Here is a 26,182-nt window from a genome sequence, read left to right as displayed (position 1 = left end):
CCTCTATACCACCTTGACAATAAGAACAGTAGGGTTTTCGCATTGCTATGCTTTGACGCGGCTGATATGGACACTTTTTTGACAAAGTAAATGGTTGAAAGATCTTCCGCAGACCACATGTAGGGTAAGGGTTCGGTTATTTAAGAACAGTATAGTGATATAATTGCATTTCCAAAAGGAAATGGAGTCTAAAAAGTGCTTCTGAGTTAATGATAAATGCTTTGAAGAGGGACTAAGCATTAACCAATTTGTGTGAATAATCACTCACAAATTAACTGTTTGAAATTATTTTTTTATGAAATAGATAAATATAGAATCCCTAAAGAAAGCCCAACACGGCAAAATTGAAAATGTTGCAGGGTCGGTTTGATTGAGCCTGTTCATGGACGGTACTGGAAAGTGCAAGTAACCGTCCACGCCCCCTTGCACCGGCTTAAGCAGAATTCAACATTTAAACATGAAATAGTAAAGTTTTGAATTTAGAAACATCCGCAGATGTGTTCATAATAACCATCAATTTACTAGACTCATTTAATTAGGCCGATTTACCAAAGTAAATGACTTATGAATACTATGCAATTCTGTTGGACATAAAATAATTTCAAATACTAAATAAAAAAACAACAAAAAACAATCATTTCAAAATGACAAGCAATCATTTGAAATGGCTTAAGAAAAGCGATTACATCCTTTTGTAGAATGTTTTTTTTTTACTCTAGTAATGTTGTAAGAAGCATGTATTTTAAAGCAAAATATCAACTTTTTGTATGTTATACGTTATTTTAGAAGGTTTAAAACATTCATAATGCAAATTAAGATACTATTTTGTCATATAACAATCTGTTTTATCGTATTTGTTTCTGAATTGGAACGTGAATAAAACTTTTTTGAACATAGTTTACGTCTTAAAATTATGGATATGTCATGACTATAAATTAATGTTACGCTTTCGAACATACAAGAACACTTAATTTGTATCATACGATATATGTTGACAATGTAATTTGTTTTAAAGGTACAGTTATGATCACGTTTTTTTCCTTAAATTTTAGAAAGTAGTCCTGACAAGTTGAATAACTTTATCTGCAAAGTAGACAACTGTTATCAAAGTGGTTATTTTGTTTTGTTTTTTGTTGTTGTTTTTTTTTTGGTAACATCCCACTAAAATACTATGCCACTATTACAATACTAAGATACCAAAACAAAATAAATACTTCATCATTTTTCTGTTATTTTTTTGTAAATGAGCCTTTTAATAGATGTTGCTAGTTGTAATTGACAATAAGTTTACATATTAAAATGTTGAAGCAAACCTATAAGAAGTTTAAGAAATGAACAATAAAAATAGACATTAAGTAAATTTATTGGCTGTCATCATATCAAAGATATTAAAAGATATTTATTTATATAACATTTTTCAAACATGCTACAATCTTTACTGAAATAATAAGTACGTATTAGATCAATATATATATATATATGTGTGTGTGTAATGTCGGTTCTATCAATTGGCTTAATGTGTCCCTACAAATCGAGAAAACTGTTGAAAGTGATAAAATCTACGTGTGTATTTGTAAATAAAAACAAACTTTAATTAGAAAATATGCTAAATATTAGTATTGATTTTTAAAATGTTGTATTCTTCAAAGCCAAACAAACAGTTTGCGATAGGCTTATCATTAAGTTTTTTAGCATTCGCTTATCGAAACTGCTTATCAAAACTATATCGATTTAAAATGCTTTAATCAGAGGATACCGAATTTAGTTGATTTTAAAGGGAACCCACAAAGGTATTTTTGACTGGTGGGGACAGGGTTTCTCTTCCGATAATTTAATACCATTTGATGCTATTCTGTAGCAGTAACTTATCAGTAAAATGTCATATTCACGATTTCGTTCATTCCATAATAATCATTTTTACTGTATAAAACAACAAAAAAATACGATATTGTTAAAACGCTTTGAAGTCAAATCATACGAAGAATGGCACTGAATATCGGTTTTATAATTTATAATAAGCATTTTAGTTCTTTTCATATTTATCTGTTTTTAATTAAGTTTTAAGTCAAGTTGATCTGTCTTATAAAACAAAACGTTATGTTTTTAGACTTTAGACCTCAGTGGTGTTCATTTTAAGTAGTTTTAAAACGTCTTAGTATGTGATAACAGAATTATATTTAAGCAGAAAAGGGGGAGGGGCATTGAGAAGTTGATTGTGTTAACGGGATACTTATATATATAGTTATAAGTCTAACGAAGTCTCATAATTTCACTATTTGTTTATGTTTCTTACATGGTCCTAAATGATAGTTAAATTTTGCTCTGACTTATAATAACGCTTAAAGTGTTTCATGGCGTAAATCTAAAAATATAGCAAGGTTTAGATAATTCTTCTCTGTACCAAGACACTATGTGAGAACGTCTCCGTGATAGCCATTTAACGTTAACGGTTTGTTGTAACTATGTTCAGTCACCATCCTGTCGTAAACTTTCTGATGAAACCGTAAATAATTTGCCATGCCAAGCACATTCTCTAGCTTTTCTCTTGTCATTGGTGCTTTAAGATTTGTTATTGCTCAATTTTCGATGTGTTTTTATATAATGAAATCGTTCAAATAAGATGTATTTTCTAAACCTGAGCGTAGTAGTAAATATAAAAAACAGTCGTGACTATATCAAACATAGTAGATGACAGTTCACTTTAAACATTATCTTGGTTAGTATGTCACAGTCGATATCTTTGATTTAATCAGTCATTCACCGTTTTGTACGTTCGTCTAAAAGTACAAGGAAGTTCATTTTGAAAAGTACTTCAGAAATCTAGTATGTTATCTGCTCTAAGATCACACAGTGCATTATATCCAAGCCATGTTTGTTACTGTGCGGCTTTCATGAATTTATTTGTATGAAAAAAGGTGCGATTGAGGATCCCTTGTTGAACATTCAAATCAGAATTGAATACATGTACTTAACGTTTTAGCCCGAAAGGTCACCAATGTAATACTAACAGCTGTTTCAAAGAATCTTTGAATTGATTTGTATAGTCCAAAGGTTTACATTCAGAGTTGAGGGTTTAATATTAATTAAATCGTTGCTGGATCACATGACTCATAAACAGATTTGATACAACTTAGTATTTCCCAGATTGTTTGTACATCACAACAGCAGAAGTCAAGTGCCGTGTGGCAACTGTAAAAGAGCTGCCCTGTGCTTCACTTCAGTGTTGTTATATATTTCTGGTTCTTCAGGATCATTGACTCCAGCATTAATAAGTGTTGAAAATTGAAATTGAGTACCGCTAGGGGGCATGAGGGATGTTGCACTATTTTCATAATCTCTCGTGTACAGACTCAATTAAACCGAGTCTGGAATTTTCATATAATTTTGTTGTGATTAATGCCTCCGAGGGATCACTCTTTCTCCAGATTTTGTTTTATATTTAACCATAAGTTATTATCTGCACGAGTTTCGAATGCTTTTATTTTAACCAGTATCTTATTTCTTTATAAAGAGTGCATGTTTGTTTCGTTTTCTGCCGTAAAGGTCTCTTTCCACTGTTTTACCTTTAAGATTATTATTATGTTACAGATGATTAGATTTTTTTTGTGTGTTATGACGTAACTTTAATATGTATTTTCGTATTCTACAAAACTCTGGATAAAGATGAAAAAACTTATCTTTCACGATAATCCAAAACAAATACATTACAAAAAAGAAGACAAAACAAAAGAAAAAAGAACAACAACACGAGGATAATATATGACATTTGTATGTATTCAAGGCTTAATGAGGGTCCATCCGCCCTTTCAGGCACTGAGAGTAAGGACCCCACACATGTCCCCATTCATGTCCTTAGAGGTTATTATATACTAAATACCAAAAGGTGGTATTACTTTTGAATTAAGTATGTCACTAATGACACTTAGTATGTATGCAAACCGACTTTGTATATAATATATGATAAAGACATACATAATATATCAGTTTGTACTTTTGACCTCAGCTATGTAGAAAATTTTATTTTTAATAGTTTAATAGATTTCCAAATAACAAAGCGCGGAATTACTTCTTCAAATGTATACTTTATACAAGAATGATAATCATGCGCAATGTTCGTGCAAAAATAGCTGAAGCCCACGGGGCTCGGGCTTTATATGTGTCCTTGGGTTTCTAAAGAGGTTAATGCATGAAAAAGGGTACATTAACCATGTTACGTTTTCCGACCCGCAATTTAAAATGTTTTAACTTAGACAAATCAGTGGTCTTAATAAGAGGAGTTTTGCTGTAGGTAATATTCACACAAAGCGCTCACAACATTCAAATCAAGACATTCTCAAAACTAGAAATGTGTCGCCACACCACGGATGCCCCTGCATGCAGCCAAAATTTCAGATGTTATAATATTTAGTTCAAAATTCATTGAACAAGCTATTTTTTTCATTTTAAATTCCTGAAAACTATTCAATGTAAACACAAACCATTTTCCTACAAAGTTCAAGGCACTGAAACTATTCAGTGTTAACCTATTGTTAAATTGCATATTGCATATTTGTAACCTAAATAATGACTACATACATTTTCACAAAAATTGGAGTGCTGAAACTGAAAATTTTCAAAATTTTTCCAATATTCAAGAGAGGTAACTTGTCCAAAATCCCTGAACCACGACCAAATTCAAATTTGAACTGCTTATTCCTAAATTGTGAAAAACAGAATCCCTAAAGACAGCCCAACACGACAAAATTGTAAAATGTTGCAGGTTCGTTTTGCCTAAGATGTATGTATATGTCAAATTTGTGTTGATAGTGTACAACCATTGTATAGATAATGAACGGAAACATAAAAAACTGATTTTTTCCAAAGTTCAACTGTCAGCTATCATTAAACGAACTTGACCTGTCTATTTTTATGACATATCCATATGTTAAATTTGAGTTGAATATGGACAACTGTTGGGGGATAATCAACGGAAACTGAAAATTTCATTTTTTTAAAGTGAAAGGGGCATAACCCCGCCAAAAAATCATCAAACCATGACCAAATTTAAACTTGACCTGCGCATTCCTTTGTCGTATCCACATGTCAAATTTGAGTTTACGTTTTATAACTCTGCCAACAATCTTCGAACCATGACCAAATTCAAACTTGACCTATATTTTCTCATGATATATCCATATGTCAAATTTGAGTTGAATGTGTGAAACCGTTACTAAGAACTGAAACTGATGATGAGGAAAGGACGGAACAAGGTAACACTATATATGCCCCTGTCGCATAAAAACATTATCAAAATATTCTTTTGTAGGGTTATCTCTTTAAAAGTATGTCATACGTACCAAACTTGGGATACGCTTTTCCAGTGAATAAACACTATATTCTCAAAGGGAAGCCATAAGCAATACATTTTTAGAGTTGATATGGCCACAAGAATAGTGTATCTGAGTAGAGGGTGGATTCTTTGAGATGTTGGAACAACCATTCTCACAGGATTGTCCTGACTGTTACGTGTATACATTTAAGATTAATTTACTCGCCACCGGTTGCTTATATGGGCAAGTCGTCCAGAAGAGTATTAGTCATTTTATACAGAGGATAGTGCAAGATTCAGATACAGAATGGTGCCCAAATTTTAAAAGCTTCTTCTGGTTCTTTAACGTGCCAGGTTCTTTAACGTGCCAGGTGTTTAAGCACTTATACACGGGACGTCGATTTAAAGTCTCATACGAAAGACTGATTAGTAATTTTAGTTGGCTTGCCTAGGAATCTAACCCACAATGTCAAAATTACTAATCTCGCGCTCTTAGCGATTGATCTGTTCGGGTTGACCTGACTGTTACTACAACGTCACACTAATTTATACTTTCAAATGCATCTCTCATAGCGCAGACGAAATATATTTGAAAATAAAATCACCGGTTTATGCTGAAAAAATTTATTAAAAAATATATTTATAGAGAGTGAGAGGGAGAGAGATATTTTGTTTTAGGAAATTTAGATAAAAGCTTTAAACTTAGAACATGTCGTGTCAGTTCAAACATAGATTCAATTAAAGAACTAAGGAAAAAATTTAAAAATGCATTTTTGCATTGCATAAATTTTAGTCATTTGAGACCATTCTGAAATGTTTCAATTTAAAAACAGGTCAGACCTAAGAAGAGTTCCTTTTAACCAGTTTAACAATTGTTTACGCTGTAATCAAAGACTGTTGCACTTCTAAACATTAAGGTTTCACGTAATAATCTCTTGGGGTCATTATTTAGATTTCTTTTTGTTAATAATCGTGATTAAGTTTATCTAAAATATTTAGTACTTTTGCAGGTCAATGGTCCTAAAAGAAAAGTCGTCAAATCTCAACTACGAGATTTTTAAACTGTATTATATTTCTATCAAACACATAATATAAAAGCAATCAAAGATTAAAAAAGTGGAAGATTTTGATTTTTTTACGAAACACCTTTGCAACATTAGTACTATTATTACAAGCATTCATATCAAATCAAAGGAGTGTGTTAGTATATTAAATTGAATAGTTTTTTTCGAGGTAAATAAATTATCAACGCGATAACTGAAGAGTACGTGTTTCATGTATTCAGAGGAAAGTTTAAAGAGGAAAGTGTAAAATATTCATCAGCAAAGTTTGATGTGGAAGCAACTGTATTATTATGTTTAAAATAACTGAGAATATGAAGAGAGTGGGGCGGAAAGGGTCTGGTTGCTCGTGTTTTTAAGATATCAGGTCCTTATAAAATAATAATCAATAGATTCAATGCAGTACACATATAAAATGATAATGTAATTGAATGTGAAATAGATTTTAGAGTGCGGGTGGGCGGAGGGGGTATTTTTACTGTGGTGACAGATTCAGGAAATTGCTGGGTTCATTACTGAAATTTCGTCTCTGTCTAATGCTGCGTTTTGTGGATAACACTCTCTTTTGTTGATCTTTCCTTTTATATATAATCTTCCCGATTGTAATATTACTTACCACTCCCTTAAGTGGAAATAGTGTGCTTTCTGCTAAGATCCGATTCTTAATTTTGACTGTTTAATTCATTTGTATGTTGCTACCAGATGACAAAATTTGTCGACAAAAAAATAAAACGATGTTAACCTGCAGTTTATTTTTACAAACTGTTGATATTCTGCTAGATAAAAATCCAGTGTTAAAATGTGTGATTCTATCGGTTAAAATTGCAATTTTCTTTGATTTTTTTAAATTTTACCTTTCTGTACGAAAAAAAAAAATTCTTTATGAAATACATTGTAAGATAATAAAAAATCACATATTTAGTTAATGTTAACGACACTGACAAATACGTTATCAATGCTTACAGTTAAACTATACGTTTTTATTGAAACTTAGTTATAACAAAATGAAAGTTCACGAAAATGAAACTTTATGGCATTTTCTAATAGACTAAGATTTTTGCAATTTTCTACTCCTTTCTTTTTTTCAGCAATGTTATTACGTTGTGAATTGAAGAACTAGAATGACCAGGTGTAAGAGAAATAATGCCGCTGATATAAATGTCAACGTCACCGATGTCTTAACCAATGGAATCATTGCAATTTCCAATAGTACTTTTAAAATTCTCATATATTGCTTTACGCGTTCATTCATCAGTTATCACAACGAGTGTATAGGGAAAGAAGAAAGATAAGTTTGATATATCAGAGCTAAAAGTTAAGGTGGCGAAAAGTCTGTTAGCCTTCGGGATACATCATCCGAAAAGGATTTGATTTTATATTTCAAATATGTAACAATGATGCGAAAAAAATCAACTTGATTTTTGAGATTAGTTCTTGGATAAAAACAATCAACACTTTTTATTTCCAATCAACACAATGGTTTTCTTTTTGGACATTAATCCCTTAATCATCTTATTATGTCTTCTAATGTGCATTGGATTTTTATACAGGTGAGTTGGCTCCTTTTTATATTAATGGATCTTGTAATACAAGTATATTAACTGAAATTATGACTTTTTACATTTCTTTGAAAATTTTGTTAAATATTCTATGACGAGTTGGTTGTAAAATTGAAAATGTGATAGCAATTTTTTTTCACTGTTTATATAATTATGCAGTGCAGTTTGAAGGACATATTGAATGAAATGCTAATATAAATCAAATCATTTCATGTAAAATGAATGTTTTATTACATTTATTTGTAATCAATGCAATTGTTTCTATAGTTTACGGAAAATCTTATAATATAATATGTTCAGTTAAAACAAACGTGTTTTCTTATATTTCGATATTTAGTCTATTTGTTCGGTAAATTTTAAAACAAATTTGCCATAGGGATTATAATTATATTTTATATGCGTACATATTTTTTATATAAATAATTATGTTAAAACGTTTATTGTACATAGCTATTGATATAGGTTTTATGGGCATTAATTGTTCACATGTTTCGTTTGAAGATATATGAAGGATACCTATACTGTTCTCGAACGCCTTGGTATACCAGGACCAAAACCAATCTGGGTATTCGGAAATGTTCTGGAGTTCAAAGGAAAGGTAAAAACGTGAAGTTTTAATGATTTAAACATATTTTATTGCCAAAAATAAGGCAAATACATACATGTAGACAGTTACAATACAATGACATGACATAATTGACAAAAGGGTTGACCCACAAGTTCTCTCAGCATTGGCAACGGGTCTTCCCTGATGCAAATAATTTCAATAACATATTTTACAAGAATGACAATCAGTTAGATAGAAGTAACAAAACTCACACATATATAGTACTTGGCTTTAAAAAAATATTTAAAAAGTGTTGAAATGCAATTTTAACCAGATATGACGATAACTTATAGATTTTGTAAAGATAGGATAATAACTTTTTTTACACTGCCTTTCGACTTTTTTTTTTTTAATTTTGATATTCTTTCCTAATTGGATGTATTTTCATAGAATTATTCATGTAAATCATGTAAAGGGAATACCATTATGCATTATATGCTTACATTTATAATTGCCTTTCTATGTCATGCCACCAACACTTATGGACCCTTAGGAAAATAGGGGTTTACCCTTGTTTGTGTTCTCTCGGGTGATGGTATGCATGTCATGGGTGTTTGTGCACATGTTTGTGTTATGTATTACTCCATGTGTCATATTACCATGTGTGTACATTATGCCAAAATAAATCTTATATCTTAACTTAACATTTAAAAAATGCAACATGTTTATTTCATAAATCATGGAATCTTTTCGACATGCATTGAAGACGCTTCAATGTCCTGATTTTTTAGAATCATCGCTATCAGCACTACTATAAGCATGCCTTCAGATTAATGCTTATGCATGACCAAAGTGTAATTGACTATAATATAAAATGAATAATGATTTAATCATGTATTTGTAAAAAAATAGGAAAATAACTTCTGCTTCGTAACTTTTTTCTCTACTGAACATTTTTTTGTATTAGTTTAAAGCAGAATAAAATTATGTACTGAAAGATATCCAAACTTTTCAATTACGTTATAGATTTGAGTTCTACAAATCAGCCTGTTGATATAATCACCTATGCTTTAAAGTAAATAGTTCACGTTTATTGAAGTTGACTTATGAGCCCATTGGGCCGGGTGTATTTAATATGTTATATTATTTGATTTGTTAAATATGTTTACACATGTCATTTTAATTAAATAAATTTCTTGCTTACTTATTCAAAATGAGCATGGACGTAGGTGTGCAATCTTTCATTAATATTTCATTTACGCATAAAATAATCGGAAACGTTCATAAATATTTCAAGACGTCATCATTTCTACAAGTACAAAATCATAAAATATTTATTCAAATTGAAAACAATTACTTTAAAAAAGAACCAATCAATACAAATTCAAAGCAATATATGTATTCATATTTTATGCCTTGAAACAGGGAGTGTTGGTTTAATGAATTCTTTTACTCAATAGATGAATTATTTTAAATGATAAAATCAACATTTGAAACGTCAGTAGAGAATAAATTGTGTGCGGCGGCTGTGAATTTTACCGCTTAACCGATTCAGTATATTCTGAACCATAAAACATTCAAATTGCTGTTGTAGAAATGTAGAAATCTACCGTTTATTTGCCTTTTTATTGCAATAAGAAAAAAGAAAACAAAAATCTTTGCAGTGGTTGCTATAGCAATACATCCGCTTTTTTAAATTTTCTTCCTAATTAAAAATGTTTGTCTGGAGTATATAACAATTTTGCCAGAATAATTTATAATGAAACCTATCCTTCATCATTCAGTTTTTAGATCTTATTCATCTAAATAGTTTATGTTTTTTCTTCTATAGAAATTTATGCTTTATACTATTTTCGCTAATAATGGATTTACAACCTGTTTGACGGTTATCACCGGAACAATGTTGCGCTGAATGTGTATTAAAGTAGCAAAATGTAAATGTATGTATGAAGTAAATGCTTAATGAGGGTCCATCCGCCCTTTTAGGCACAAAATGCAGATCTCGCTGTCGAGTACGGACCCCGGACATGTCACCAGTCATGCCCTTAAAGAGTTAATTTCGCAGCACAAAGTGATGATAAATACCTCCATGCAATTACCACGGAGTATTAGACAAAGATATGAATTTGAGTCAAAAGTAGGTCACTGTAGGGCGGTCAATGAAAACCTAAATGTACAGTTAACTGCGACAATATGAAAGGGTAGCCCTGAAAAGGGTTGTTTGTGCCATCAAAAGGCCTTGCCGTTCAAGCCGTCTAACCGTGCTAGGGGCTCACGAACCTTAGCACACCATCCTCGTCGACCCGAAGCCTACTTTGTAGGGCCACGCCCCTCGGCTTTAGTCAGGACATCGGTCGATCTTTAGCGCCGTCTCAAGTCTTTAAATCTTCTGACGATGCCCTGTATTTTCTCTACGACGTACACGTAACGAGGGGAAGAGAGAAGGCAAAATGTAAACTTCAATACAAAATACTAAATAAATATAACGCAAGTGAATTTTAAAATGCAATAAAAGCGAAGTGGTAATTCAGTTACATGGCCAATAAACTTTTTGAAACGGTCACAGGACAAAAAAAATGGTAAAAAGTTTTGAGAAATAAGAATGTTAATTTTTTTCTTTCTCTTTGGCGAGGGTGTGGATGGGTGTTTCATTGGCATTTCTTATAATTACAGAATGTTCTGAATGTGTTTGATGACTGGAAGAATAGATATGGAAACGTTTATGGGTAAGTTATACATGTACTATCTTATATAATAGTTTCGGAGCCTTCTCAAAGTTAAATTATAAACATATATGCACAGTGTGCAAAACTGGAGTGCAAGTATAAGTTACCCCCATTCCAGAGCATGCATATTGATTGGCTCATTTATTTTTGGGTTTACTTATTTTTACGACAGTGAAAGGGATAGCGATAGAAATATTATATTCAGATGCCTGTTCATTGGCTACGTTTTTCTAGGGTTTCATATTGTGACAACAGGAAACGTGTTGTTAACTTCGCGTATGATACAAAAGAGAAAGAACATAAAAACACTTCGCAATCTGATTGTTACACGGGAGCTACGCCCCCTCGTACAAATTAGATAGCCTTTTTTCGACGCGCTTTCAATTACTTATTTAAAACGAGTAAATTTATTATGCATATATGATTTATAATTCAATACGTAAATGTACTCTTCTATAAGTTTCTCGTATTTCATTTAAAATATCCAGCAAATAGAGTTATTTAAAATGATATATTTTATGGATTATTAGTCCCCTACCGGTTTAACCGGAGGGGACTTTAGGTTTACCCTCCGTCCGTCTGTCCGTCTGTCTGTCTGTCCGTCTGTCTGTATGTCTGTCAGTCCGTCAGTCCGTCCGTCCACAAAACTGGATCCCTTGATAACGCAAAAAGTACTGAAAATATTTTTATGAAACTTGATATATGGATAGATGGCAGTATGGAGATTATGCACGTCTTTTTCTTTTCTTCCTATGTTGAAAATTCTGGTTGCTATGGCAACAAATAGTCTGAAAATATGGCAAATTTAACACATAAACTGGATCCAGTGATAACTCAAAAAGTACTGAAAATATTTTTATGAAACTTCAAATATGGGTAGATGGCAGTCTGGAGATTATGCACATTTTTTTCTTTTCTTCCTATGTTAAAAATTCTGGTTGCTATGGCAACAAATAGTCTGAATTTCAAGATTTCTGATTTAAATTTTTCAGCTCTTTCACTATAAGTTCTTTATTAGTCCCCTACCGGTTTAACCGGAGGGGACTTTAGGTTTACCCTCCGTCCGTCTGTCCGAGCAGACGAGAGCTACATTATGAGGTTAAGGTTTATGTACAGGCACTCTGTATGGGGTTCATTCCGTAGAGACATGTATTATGTGGTTAAAAATGCTCTTATGGGGTTAAAAAAAATTGCTCTTGTTGGGTAAAGAGATCAAAGGAATAACCCCACAAACACGTCTGCTAAGTACGTCCGTCCGTCTGTCTGTCTGTCTGTCCGTCTGTCTGTCAGTCCGTCCGTCCACAAAACTGGATCCTGCGATAACGTAAAAAGTACTGAAAATATTTTTTATGAAACTTGATATATGGATAGATGGCAGTATGGAGATTATGCACGTCTTTTTTTTCTTCTTATGTTAAAAAATTCTGGTTGCTATGGCAACAAATAGTCTGAAAATATGGCAAATTTAACACATAAACTGGATCCAGTGATAAATCAAAAAGTACTGAAAATATTTTTATGAAACTTGAAATATGGGTAGATGGCAGTCTGCAGATTATGCACATCTTTTTCTTTTCTTCCTATGTTGAAAATTCTGGTTGCTATGGCAACAAATAGCCTGAATTTCAAGATTTCTGATTTAAATTTTTCAGCTTTTTCACTATATTTTCTTTATTTCTTAAGGTGTTTACTTCAAACTTTAAATATAAGTTTCTGGTCATCAACCACATCATATGTGACAAGGTTTATAACTCTAGCACAAAAATTATCAGTATTACCTCCCTTGAACTTAGATTTTTTAGGGGAAAAAATGTTGTCTTTTTTAAATAACTTCTTTATTTCCGAATGTATCTACTTCAAACTTCATATATATGTTTCTTATTATCACTCAACATTTTTGAGAAGGTCAAATACTCTAGCAAGACTATTTCCAGAATTATTTCCCCATTGAACTTAGATTTTTTTCGAGAAACTGGTATTTCCACTCTAACTTCTTCATTCCTTATAGGATTTACTTTAAAATCCCACATCGTAATATTATGACAAGGTTGTATAAACATAATTTCCTTACTAGGCATGGAAACTTAACACATTACTGTGGTATAGACAAACTTAGAACTCAAAAGATTTAAGTTCATTCATGTCATTCATTCACTGGTAAAATTGAATGGCAAATGGCCCATCAGAATGTTGCTGGGGTTCTAACCGGTAGGGGACTTATGGATTGCTTGCAATACTATGATAATTGCTTGTTGTATATGGCCTACTTATAATGAAGAAAATATGTAAGCGGTCGGTAAGTGTAGCCGGTAGAGCCCCGACACGGTAGAGGCCCATGGATTCGAATCCGGTTAGTTTGCCAGAATTTCCCGTCCATTTTCATTTGTCAACCTACATGGGACCGTGGTAAATTTCCAATTTGTCTCATAAATAAATTGTTGAGGAGAATGCCACAGCTTACGGCTAGCTTTATAATTATCAACGATCGGAAAGGACAGTTGTTAGTAATATGTAATAAAAGTCCAGAACTTGCGCCTGACCAGGCTTCACATTACGATATTTGTAAGTCATGAAAAATTTCTATTCTATTTATCGCTACCTCAAATCAAATGCATCTAATATACGGCTAAATCTCTTATTTTCCATGTATAGTTAAAAACGCTTCATTAAAGTCACGGTAGTTTTCGGCCATTTAGTCTTCTTCAGCAACATTTATTATGCACATGTGTACAAATTTATCTTCGTATGTATAATAAATGCCGCTGAAAAAGAAACGGAAAGGCCGAAAGCGATCGCGAATCTAAAGTAGCGTTTTAACCATATATTATATGAACATACATATTGTTTTTATCATACAATTATAACATTTTCTTTACAGATTTTACGAAGGATTCCGAGCCGGTATCGTGGTCAATGATGTAGACTATGCCCAGGACATTTTGAATAGATATTTTGACAAATTCGGTATTCGCACAGTAAGAGTTTGTTTTCTTCATTTTTCGTCATTATTAATATATATTTAATAAACTAAAAACAGTTAACGAAAATGTATTAAGAAGAAATATTTTAAAGATTTTCAGAAATTGTAGCTATCTTTAATAAATTTACTTTTCAAAACAAATGAAAAAAAATGCATTACAGAATGTACTATTCTTAAATTTCATGATTTTACCAATGGTAACAGATTTATCTTCCTTTTTATAGCCTACGTAGGAAACGTGTTACTGTTATATTTTTAAAAGTTACCTCCCTTTCATATACTTAATACATATCTAATATGAACGTGATTGTTTAACAGTTTTTACCCATTCATGAAGATTTTTTTCAATTTTCAACCATTTGTGCTGACCAATATTTTTTTTATATTTTAAGAGTTACCGACCCTTCATCTACTACCCTGACAACTTGCGACTGATTGAAATAGACGGCGATCATTGGAAAAATCAGCGAATTGTGTTTACTAAAATGCTGAACTCGCCAATCACTTTAAAATTGGTAAGCAATTTCTTCACATGTGGGTCTAAGGCTAACATAACTAACTGTTGAAAATTAATCCTCATTTGTTTTTTGAATGGTTTGGTTCATTTATTGTTTTGTTATTTTTGTTGTTGAAATTTAAAGGCACTTTTTGCATATGTATTTTTCCTTTATTTGGTATTCTGTTATTAGTTTCGTAAAAGCTACTCATCTTTAGCTTTTAATTATAGCGATTCATCATTTGAATGGAAGTCCAAATAATACTTTAGATATGTTTTGCTACTTTAATGACAAAAATTTTGCAATCCGCAATCTTTGTTCGTGAAATAAGCATCTTACCTTCTCTTAAACTAGTATTTAAACGTAATAAAACTCATATTTGCCCTTTCTTAAGAATTAAAATTGTATTGTTCCCTTAAGAATATTGTGCATTTAAATGACGTCGTCTAACTTGAATAAAAGAATGAATAATGAATAAACAGTGTATTGGGAATCTGCATTCCCTGTTACTGGTCAAGAAAAGTTTTTTCTTAATGACACGATATATTCATATTGAGTCCACCTATAAATTGTAGAGGTTTAAACATAATCCTACTTTATATGAAGTCAAAATCTTTTTTATTTTAGTTTTACAAAGAGTCTTTGTAACAATTATCAATATTTTCGAATGTCACATTTTAGCATATTATATCTTTAAGTGTTGTAATCTGCCAAAAGCAGGGCTTTTAGGCTACATTAGTATTTTAGATTTCCAAAGAGTGTCCATGAACGGGCTACACAAAATGTACAGCAACATTTTCAATAACATCATCTCGAATATCCTTTGAGGTTTCCATATTAACTTTTTGTACTATGTTTATATCGACAGGTTATTGACAAAATGCAGGTAACCGCAAAGTATATGCTTCAACAAATCTCTGATGAATTAAAAACTGTATCAGACGGTATCAACATATCAAGGTAATATCATATCAAGTTATGTAAATAAATGTTAAGAATAACAGTTAGCTCGACAAGAGAGCATCATATTTAGTAAGCTGATGTAACACATTTATTTTCTCGGAAGTAGGAATGATTTGTGATTTCTAATTACCATTACACGTTAATGAATGGAATGGTTTGTTTACTTTAATGAAGATATCATAGAAGAAGATGATAATGAAATATTTGAGAATGTCGCACCTAATCCGGGAGCGCCAGTAACTATTGAAAAAAACATCACATAGGTATTATTGTGATCGCTTAAGCACCACAAAGCAAAAGCAGAAAAAGTGTGTTTTGTTCCCTGGGAATTTATTAGAAAAACCACCATAATCAATAGTTTTAAAATATTTCGATCATACGTGACAGAATAACCCACAATGATATTTCTATTTCTTAACATTCAAATTGTTAATTTGAGAAATATGTATATAATTTCATATAGTGCCATAGATCAGTACGTGTCGGACGGGGTCATCCGGATCGTTTTAAACATGAATGATGAGAGGTTTGAACTATACAAACATTCATTTTATGACTACGAGATTCAAAGCAACTTGTCCGCATCTGCAGACAACGAAGTCGGGGGACTAGCTCGTAAATATTTTTGTTTTGGGTTATTGAATTTAAATTCAGTTTTAGAGGGCTAAAAAGAACTGATTTTGTTTTGTAATGCCAGAAATATCATTTGAAATACGCATCGTTTGATGTAGGTATAGACCAAGCCTTTGTGTGCAAAATGTCTGTTTTTTACAGATTTTTTTTATTAATTGTATAAAATAGCTAAAAATGAAAAGTGTTTTCAATTAAAATCGGCCTAAAAATAACATAAACACAATTTTGAATGTAATTCTGAACATTTTTTTATGCTGTAGTTCTGTTTTAAGTGCCCTAGTTGATCTAAGTCCGAAATGATAGAGACTTTATAACTTTACAAATTTTAAACCAAAGTGGAGTTCCTTTTTAAGTTAAATATTTGTAATTTGTTTTTGCATTGATGTTTAATTTTGTTATACTTTCATTTCTTTTGTTGCATTCATAATATAATCAGTTAAAATCATATTTACACTGATCTAAGGGCGCCCATAACCGTAAATTTGAATAAATAATATCCTTTCAAAAATAGATATAGATAATGATAAGAGATAAAAACGTTCTTATACAATTACAGGACTTTTCCCTCGGCTAGCACCACTTCTGAAATGTGCGGACAAGAAATATAAATATGCGCACGAAAAGGTTGTAAAGATTCTAAGAGAGTTCGTTGAAGAACTATCTTCTCGCCGGGTTAGTATGTAGCTGTTTGCTGACTGTTGAACACTTGTTCTTCATGTACGTTCATAAGAACAGAGCAGAACATATATTTTATTAGAGTTGTACCAAAGGCACATCAACGTAACATGTTTACTAAATTGATACATTTACATCTAATATAATCAGATAGTGAAAAATTGAAATGTAAATGTAATTATGACATGAGCAGCTTATATCGTCCGAAATATTATCAATTTTGTCATAACATCCGTTTCGAGTTAAAACTAAAGTTTATTGGTGAAACGCTAAAAGAGTAAATACTTATTACTCAGTTGAGCAGTTACATGTACGACTGAGGACATTGTAAATATATAAGAACTTTGGATTTTTGGAAAACCTGGGTCAGAGGACTTTTATTTCCATATTATCATAAACTTACTACAAATTACAATACCGGGTATTTCTCCGATAAAAGTTTATCATCTTAAAACCTTCTTGAGGTTGACAAATGCTTCTTATCAACGTATTTTATTTTTTTTAATTGTGTTTATTTTAAGCTGATGATATAACAAACATACCATAAATGATCATCTTTTTGTGTTTAATATCGTGTCGTAAAGTTAATTTTGTAACAGTAATATTGTTCCTTAATCATCGTGCAAAGATTTATGCTTAGTTGATGCATACTTCAATGAAATTTTACAGAACAATAATAAAGATAGCCAGGAGGTGCATGACAGTCTGTTTGCTTTCCTCCTCTCTTCAAAAGTACCTTGCCGGGACGCTGACGGCCGCTCTGCACATCGAAATCTTTCTACTGACGAAATTATTGCTCATATGTTGACACTCCTGAGCGAGATACACTCAACAACCACCGCAATGATTCTGTTCATTCTGTATGAACTAGCTTGTCATCAGGATTGCCAAGATAAACTATACGACGAAATCAAAAACATGGGCGATCAGGTAAATTCCCTAACGTTATTAAAAACGTTAAAGTGTGCCTGTTTAAAACGGTCAATGTCAGAGGCCTTGTAAATCGTAGAGAACAGTAGTTTAGTATTCAATGGTCATGGTCAAAGGCCTTGTGGAATGTCGAGAACAAAAGTGTGGTACCAGTTTGCAATGGGAGTTGTCGGATGTGCCCTTGTTAATAAAATGTTGAGATCAAAAGTGTGACATATCATTTAGATAGTCACGAAATTTTAGCCTTGAATTGTTTTCAATACTTAGAAATACAAATTGAACTTTCTTAAAAGGAAATTATATTGTTCGTTAAGCTTTAAATGTAATATATTGAGAACATCGGATACATTATAATGTCATAATTGAATAAGTGTGTTTTTCTACTATTTGTCTGATTACTTACTTGAGTGAAGATTAAATACTGCTTAAGCAGGTGCTAGTAGCATGAGTTATGTTGCACTTTCCAAATATAAAATCCCAATACATGAAATTTTTTCCTTTTAGGATGAAGATATCTCTTCTGAACAGCTGAAAAAAATGGAGTATTTTGATATGCTGTTCAATGAAACATACCGCCACCATCCTATAGCTCCAGGGTAAGAGACGTTTTTTTGCTTTTTTCAAAATCTCCACGAGTCGGTATCTCACTGGCTTCATGAATGTTTCCCTTACATTTACGTAAGCTGTCAATGATGTTCAACCTGTTGTTTTCTACATATAACAGACTGTCATATCTTTATTCTACAAAATAAGAAACAAATGTGCACCCTGGACAAAACTCAAATTGATTACCCTTTGAATTCCGTTCCGTAATACTTACGATTAAGCTGAACATCTCCTTCCCAGTAAGTCTACAGTATTTATACAGTAGCATTTGTATGCGTGAAATCATTTGACATAAATTGTCATAGGTAGTATTAAACTCTCACATATAATTAATTTTACTTCTCATAGTTTCAAATGACCTTGAAACCACGTGGCAAAAGCAGACAACACTTAAGGCGTGATTTGTATACTCAATCGGTATTTTTTCTGTTTTAGGGTTTCCCGGGTGTGCACAGAAACTTGTACAATAAGAGATGTGCAATTTCAAAAAGGGATGGTCGTAAGGGTGATGACAAGTCCTTTGTACAAGGACGCAAGTTTGTTCAATCTACCTGAAGCGTTCTTGCCCGAAAGGTAATTATATTGTCATTGCATAATTATGTTCATTATATCATGTATGTTTGTTCTAAAATCTTGGTCATTCTTAGCAATATATGAGCCGCAACAGGAAAAAACAAACATTGTGCGTTTTCGACCAGTATGGATCCAGACCAGCCTGCACATCCACGCAGTCTGATCAGGATCCCTGCTGTTCGCTTACAAACTCTCTTACAAGTAGAGAAACTGAAAGAGAACGGCATTGATCCTGATCAGACTGGTCTGGATCCATGCTGGTCGCAAACGCATTATGTTGGTTTTGTCGTGACGTTGTTACGTGGCTCATATCTTGTTTGTAACAGCTATTAAATTCCATGCTATAAATACTTTATATGTAGTCTATTTACAAAGTCGCCTCTTCATTGCCTTTAGATAGATATTAACTACTAAAACATATATTATACTATTACAGCGTCAAAAATAAGTGCGTTTCTTTCAGATTCTCCGAAGAGAGCAGACGAAATTGTCACCAGTATAGTTTTCTTCCATTTGGTCAAGGTCCAAGAATGTGCCCGGGGCAGAAGCTTGCAATAATCAAAGTGAAAATAGCAGTTATCAGTATTGTTAAGAACTACAGATTAACAACGTGTAAAAATACAGAGGTAAATAATGTTGTAAATGAGCAGTGTGAATATATCTCTTATATAAAAAGATTGAAGATTATTTCTTCCTCTGCATTTTAGGTTCCTCTGTTAATACACGGAAAGGTGCATTAGGACTTTTATTGCATACAAATATGTCTGATTCGGTAATTCCAAGTTTTTTTTATTTTTGTTTCGTTTTGATATTCTTTTATCATGATTCCACTGGCCCGTAGTTGAAGTAACCTTTTAAGTAACCTTTTTTACATGTCGACCTGTTTCATTCATTTTTTTAAGTATGCAACAACGGCCATGCTCGCGTGATTTTATGTGTTTGTCTTTACATGTGTGCGTATTTCTATGTAAGAATACGCGTCTTTTGCACTATGAAATTCTGGTTTCCCCAAAATTTGTCCAATTCAAATTGTATAACAATTCAAAAAAATGGTAATTACGTTCATGTATACATTTAACAAAAAAAAACCCTAGAATGAAAAACATGCATTGGATAAATCATCATCAGAGTTGCTAAAATAGCAGCTAAATATTACGTTCGTGAACATTCTTTTTTATTATTCTGTATACGTACAACATTTGGGTATATCAAATGACATAGACATTGTTTGTTACAAATCTTTCTATAAATTAGATACAAAAACAACATCATTTAAAAGTTCCAGATATAGCTTTATACAGTTTAGATACATTTTTAGCTCGACTATTCGAAGAATATGAGAGCTATTGTAGTCGCCCCGGCGTCGGCGTCAGCGTCCGCGTCGGCGTCTGCGTTGGTTAAAGTTTTTTGTAAATTCAAATATCTCAATTATTGCTTGAGATATTCAATTGAAACTTACAATACTTATTTATAGTAACATTGTACATCAGATTGACAAGTTGGATAACTCTGCCTACAATATTTACAGAATTATGCCCCTTTTTAACTTGGAAATTTTGGTAAAAGTTTTTTGTAAATTCAAATATCTCAATTATTGCTAGAGATATTCAGTTGAAACTTATAATATTTATTTATAGTAACAATGTACATCAGATTGACAAGTTGGATAACTCTGTCTATAATATTTACAGAATAATGCCCCTTTATAACTTAGAAATTTTGCTTAAAGTGTTTTTGTAAAGTCAAAAATCTCAATTATTGCTTGAGAAATTCAATTGAAATTTACAATACTTTTTTATAGTAACAATGTACATCAGTTTGAAAAATTGCATAACTCTGCCTGCAATATTTGCAGAGTTATTTGCCCCTTTGAAACTTAGAAATTGGTTAAAGGTCTTCAAAGATATTTACTTGAAACTTTACACATGTACTTATGGACATAATTGGAGAGTCATAATTGTATGTCACTGACCAAGTTCCATAACTCTACTCGCATTTAGGCTGATTCATCTCCCCTTTTCTACTTAGTCTCTAGGTTAATGTTTATATGCAAGTTTTACAATACATATCTCAGTAAGTATTAAAGATATTTATTTAAAACTTCACATATGCATTTAGAATTTAATTGTAGGTCACTGACCAAGATCCATAATTCTATCTTGCATTTAGGCTGATTTTTCTCCCCTTTTTCAACTTAGAAATTCATGGTAAAGTTTTGCTTGTAAGCTGTTATCTCCATAACTACTGAAGAGTTTGTGTGTTTTTTGGACATTTTTATGCATTATTAATAATAAAGCAGTGATTTACTTGATATAACATCTTAATAATAAGCCTTTGTATCTTTTCGGTCAATTTTATGTATTCATAGGTAACTAGCATTATTATACTCAACAAACTCTCTTGTGACAAATTTTTGAATAGTCGAGCCAATACTGTCCTCCGCCAGTTCTTGTTATTGATCTGATCGATCCTGTTGTACTTTATCATCCAAATGCTGTAAATGGATTTTTGGTTCCTCCTACTGTAATTATCATACTCAATATAAAGCTACATCTCTGCCACCTGTAGATTCCCAAAATAGTGTTTTAATTTTGAAAAACAAAAACAAACAAAATAACAATAGTTCCAAAATGCCTGTATGAAATTAATATGTTGCTATAGTACACTACGAGCGAATGGCATATGCAGGAAATCATTGCTAAGCGGTTAAAATCCTACTTAAAAGTGCACCATAATATTTGGTTTTGTAACAGTTGTTTTTCTGTTTGCGCACAATTATCATGTCCGTTAAATAACAGAAAACATTATAAGTTTCAGAATGTTCGCGCATCGACCATACAGTTATCGAAACATCAAAAATTCACTAGTTTTAAATTCTATCTAAGTATTTCAAAAGATTTAGATTTAGCTTTAAAATACCCGTTAACTATTTAATTATGAATAATTGTGTAACTTGACTCTGTTAAAATTAATCAGATAAAAACTAGCATCCTTATTTATAACAATATATATATATATAACTGCATAATATGTTTCATCGCTAAAATTGCTTTTATTTCAGACTCCTCTGAAACAAGCGCTGCGCCCCTCTCTGACACCAGCAAATGGAGTGTGTATACAATTGACAAAAAGAGCATCATAAGAACACTATGTATACATTATTCTATCAAAATCAAAGTTTATTTCATTTGGAATTCGTTGTACCTTGCTTTAAAAGCTTCGGTTCTACTTAAGATTCAACAGTCACAATAACAGATTCATAACATTCACTGAAAAAAGGATTAGACTCAAGATTTTTGACAGTATTCTTTCAGGTTTCATCTAACGATCTACCTCCTATACAGACCCTTGATGATATAAGTGAATTAGCTTCACACGATCAAATGATTCTTGTTGTGCATTAAAAGGATATTCAGGCAAAATAATGACAAAAATATATAAATTATCTTAAGTACTCAAATCAGGCTAAAATGACATTTCTTGGGGTTTCAACATAAATACATCTATACATGTTGAACAAAATTTAGACGCAAATAGAATCACCAAATAGTTTTAAAACAAGCAAGGTGACCTAAACAAACCTTTAATGTTTCCAGCGTCCACTTTGACAAATATTGCGAAATCAAAATGCTCTAACCTGACCCACGCGGGTCAAATTAGGAAAACACCATTTTATTCTTTATATGGAAACAAGTTTTGCTTCAGTGACTGTCTATATATTCATTTTGAGGGCATTTACAGAAGAATGAATGACAAAATCAAAACTAAGAAATGAAAATTTTGCCTGTGTCTCCCTTTAATGGATATCAGTATCAAAGCCAATCTATGACCGTTTTCTAGCGTTATTGGCGCTTTGGTTACCCGCATCATGTGTAGCGATTTCTGATGCTGCCAGACTACATCTTGTATTTAATCAAGACAGAAGCATCTACGTTTGAAAATGTTTAAGTAATTTTATCTATTCGTTAATTGTAAAAAAATATTGTAGCTGGATTAATTAATGTACTATGAAGACGTATTTTCTAAGTTCACCCAAATCTGTTCAGAGAGAATGCAATTCATACTTTTTGTTCTTCTGAAAACCGCATTCTTCTTGAATATTTTAAATTAAAATCGTTTTCTCTAAAATCATTATACAGACGTAGGTAAGAATCTTAACAAAGCATTATATTATAAATTTCCTTTTCTTTTTTTATATTGTACGAAACTTGACCACTTTGTTTTATGCATGCAATACTGTTGTTGAAGAGACGGTTGGTGTACAAATGGACGTTCTGCAAAGGTTTTACTTTATACATGACATCAAGAGTAAGCAAATCTGCTTATTTATCAAATATGACATGAACAAATTGATTATTTATTGTTATGAATTGCTCGTTGAGACTTTTTAAATTCTATTTTAGAAATGTTCGTTTTCTTTTAATGTGTTGATTTTTTTTTTGTTTATTTTAAATTCTAATTGTGTTTAAAAGTTGTATCATATACTTGGCAAAACTTAAACTCACTCATGTGTACAAACTATCTGTTTTATGATTATTTTAGACATCGTACTTAATGTAATGGTATTATGTATGAATGTCACATACTTATTTATGAAGAAGTTGCAAGAGAAGAAATTTTTAAAAGAAAAACAACTCCAAATCACATTTTCACAGCAGGTCATATCTACTCATTTTTGGTATAAGTAAGCCAACCAGGCGGAAACCTGAACTTTTTCAAAATAGCATAGACATTTGCAAATATTTTCAACAGGACTACTTTTACTACATATCAAATACTTTGCTACTGTCCTGATCAGGGGAAGTTATCACTGCTGGGAATTATCTATATGGACATTTGAAACAATAAATATTTTTTCAAAATGATCCTGGGTCGAAATAAAATTGGTTAACTTTGTTATATCTAAGTTTTCGATAAATAAAGAATATGGTAAGAACTATCATTTAGATTTATTTTACAACTATCCTTTAAATTGTACTATAGAATGGCAAGAATGATCATTTCCATTTTATTTTATAATGACCAATGAGATTTCCAGATTTTGAAATGACCAATGATAATTCTACTTATATTCAGCCCTGTAAAATATATAGGTAGTCAAACTGACTTCAGACGGCCTATGGCCGGAAAATTTTGTCATTATGAAAATATAAGTTGTACAGATCTGTCTAGAATTGGTTTCTTTTGGTTTATCTTTTACGTTCTCCGAAAAATGGTCCTGTTTTTCATTGTATGTGTATGTATTTATTTTTTATTTATTTGGCTGTAAACATTGGCATCATGTTCCATGCTTAATAAACTTTGTATGATTCCAATAAGACAAACCACACGCGTACATTCAATTATTTATTATTCATATCGGTTTCGAACTAGTATGTTCTTCGTCAGTGAATAAGCAAAAAATGACGTCACACGACGTCAACTTCAAAGATGGTGGGAAATATACATTGTGACGTTACGTTATATGGAAATCCATTAAAAATTAATTCAGATTTTAATAAACTTTGTATTATAAATCAGAACATGAGTTACATAAATTATAAATGGTGTTTTTTGTGTATTGAAAACAAACAAAATATTACTACTTGTGTTGTTTGTATGCATCTTGCCATTACATTTGTTAAGTTGTTTGTTATTTATTAAATTATGTATACCTCAATTGCAGTTTTGTTTAACAAGTAACTGTACTATCATAAAGTCATGAATATGTTTTAAAGGCTTCAAGGAATTCCACTGAGGTTCAAATGCTTAAAAACATAAAATTTGAAAATCCCGACAGTTTCAAGATAAGCACTTTTAAATGGAAATGTGGAAAACACTTCAAAGAATAATCAAGAAAAATATACCCAGTATAAAATTGAAAATTGATTGTGTGTAATTCTTTGCCAGATGTGAGCGAAATACATTTCGACGCGTTTCATTGTTGGCCACTTTACCGAAGAAAACTGATTATTCTGAAGAAAAAAACGGGTGAAGGAATGTGAAAATTTGCACACAAGTAATTGGTTTATACCTACATTATTAGTACATAAATCTAGGGAAAAAACTAATTCCAAACCCGTCGTGTCGACAAAAACCTCAGTGGATTTCCTTTAAGTTCCCTTGCCTTTTTTGATGTTGTTTTCGGTTCCACTGTGCTTTTATTTTATTTATACTTGCCAGTATTAACAGTATTTCTTTAAAATTGAATTCACTGTAAAAATATGGGTTGAAGTGAGCTGACTTATCAGACTGACTTAATTAAACTTATCTATTTAAAATATTGTGATGAATGGAGATTTTTTTATTCTATTTGTCTTCATGCCAGCACGGCAGAGGATTATATAACAGCCACATTGCTCTGTCTACTATTGCAGATACACCATAAGTCCTCTAAACACTGGCGTCGGAGTTGTAAAACATTCTACTGAGTTCGGTCTCAAATTGCAGGATTATCATTGGTCAGTGTGCATTCTCAAGCAGTTTCTGATCAATCACATACATGAGATTAGAGTTTGAGCTTAGATAATTTCTTTATAACATTTGACCCTGGTAAGGGTGTTGGTTTCTGTACTCAAATAAGTTTATTTTCTAGCAAATGAAACAGTTCATTCAAGACTTGTACAATAAGTACATAATCATTTTATATATACATAAATAGTATATTCAATTAAAATCACAATGAAACAAAATCAGCACATTATCACAAATTCATTTTTGAGAGGTTGAAATGTATCTAAATATGAATAATAGTAGTTCTATTTGAAAATGTTCAATATAACAGGATGTTTGGTTTTTAGAATAATTATTCTTATTTGTTGTATTTAAGTTAAGTTACTCTTGGATTGACATATTATTATATATATTGACATATTATTGTTTATAGTAATATTTTTTTTTCTTATATTACACATAATCTAATGACATAATAACGGCACATTGTTGATACGTAACCTATTCTTTTAGAGGGCAAAGTCACACCACACCATACTGTGTTTTTAAATAAAAAAATTAAAACAAGTTTTTCAAAATATTGAGAATTTTGATATATGTTTTGTTTAAAATTAAGAAACGGGTAAACCTGTATCAAATATAATTTTGACTGAGACGGGACTTTTTAAAAGTTGGGCAAATAGATTATTTGT

At 31.7% G+C, this 26,182-nt stretch overlaps 1 protein-coding gene across 1 annotated transcript in view; it reads left to right on the top strand.

Moving 5' to 3' along the window:
- LOC132750732 (cytochrome P450 3A12-like) overlaps positions 1-25,941 on the top strand; it is a 40,697-nt gene extending 14,756 nt beyond the window's left edge. Inside the window, exons 2-14 of the mRNA XM_060740766.1 lie at positions 7,458-7,919; positions 8,430-8,526; positions 11,149-11,201; positions 14,080-14,176; positions 14,574-14,696; positions 15,547-15,638; positions 16,105-16,256; positions 16,831-16,946; positions 17,619-17,879; positions 18,384-18,475; positions 18,921-19,058; positions 19,522-19,684; positions 22,120-25,941. Coding sequence (XP_060596749.1) covers positions 7,846-7,919; positions 8,430-8,526; positions 11,149-11,201; positions 14,080-14,176; positions 14,574-14,696; positions 15,547-15,638; positions 16,105-16,256; positions 16,831-16,946; positions 17,619-17,879; positions 18,384-18,475; positions 18,921-19,058; positions 19,522-19,684; positions 22,120-22,200 — 1,539 coding nt within the window. The 5' untranslated portion in view covers positions 7,458-7,845 and the 3' untranslated portion in view covers positions 22,201-25,941. The remainder of the gene's footprint in view (positions 1-7,457; positions 7,920-8,429; positions 8,527-11,148; positions 11,202-14,079; positions 14,177-14,573; positions 14,697-15,546; positions 15,639-16,104; positions 16,257-16,830; positions 16,947-17,618; positions 17,880-18,383; positions 18,476-18,920; positions 19,059-19,521; positions 19,685-22,119) is intronic.
- Positions 25,942-26,182: the final 241 nt, after the last annotated feature.

This window comes from Ruditapes philippinarum, unplaced genomic scaffold (genome assembly GCF_026571515.1).
Source record: "Ruditapes philippinarum isolate M1 unplaced genomic scaffold, ASM2657151v2 ctg328_1_1_1_1, whole genome shotgun sequence".
Lineage (NCBI taxonomy): Eukaryota > Metazoa > Mollusca > Bivalvia > Venerida > Veneridae > Ruditapes > Ruditapes philippinarum.
Note: the sequence above shows the minus strand (reverse complement) of the source record. Positions and strands in the feature narration are given on the sequence as shown.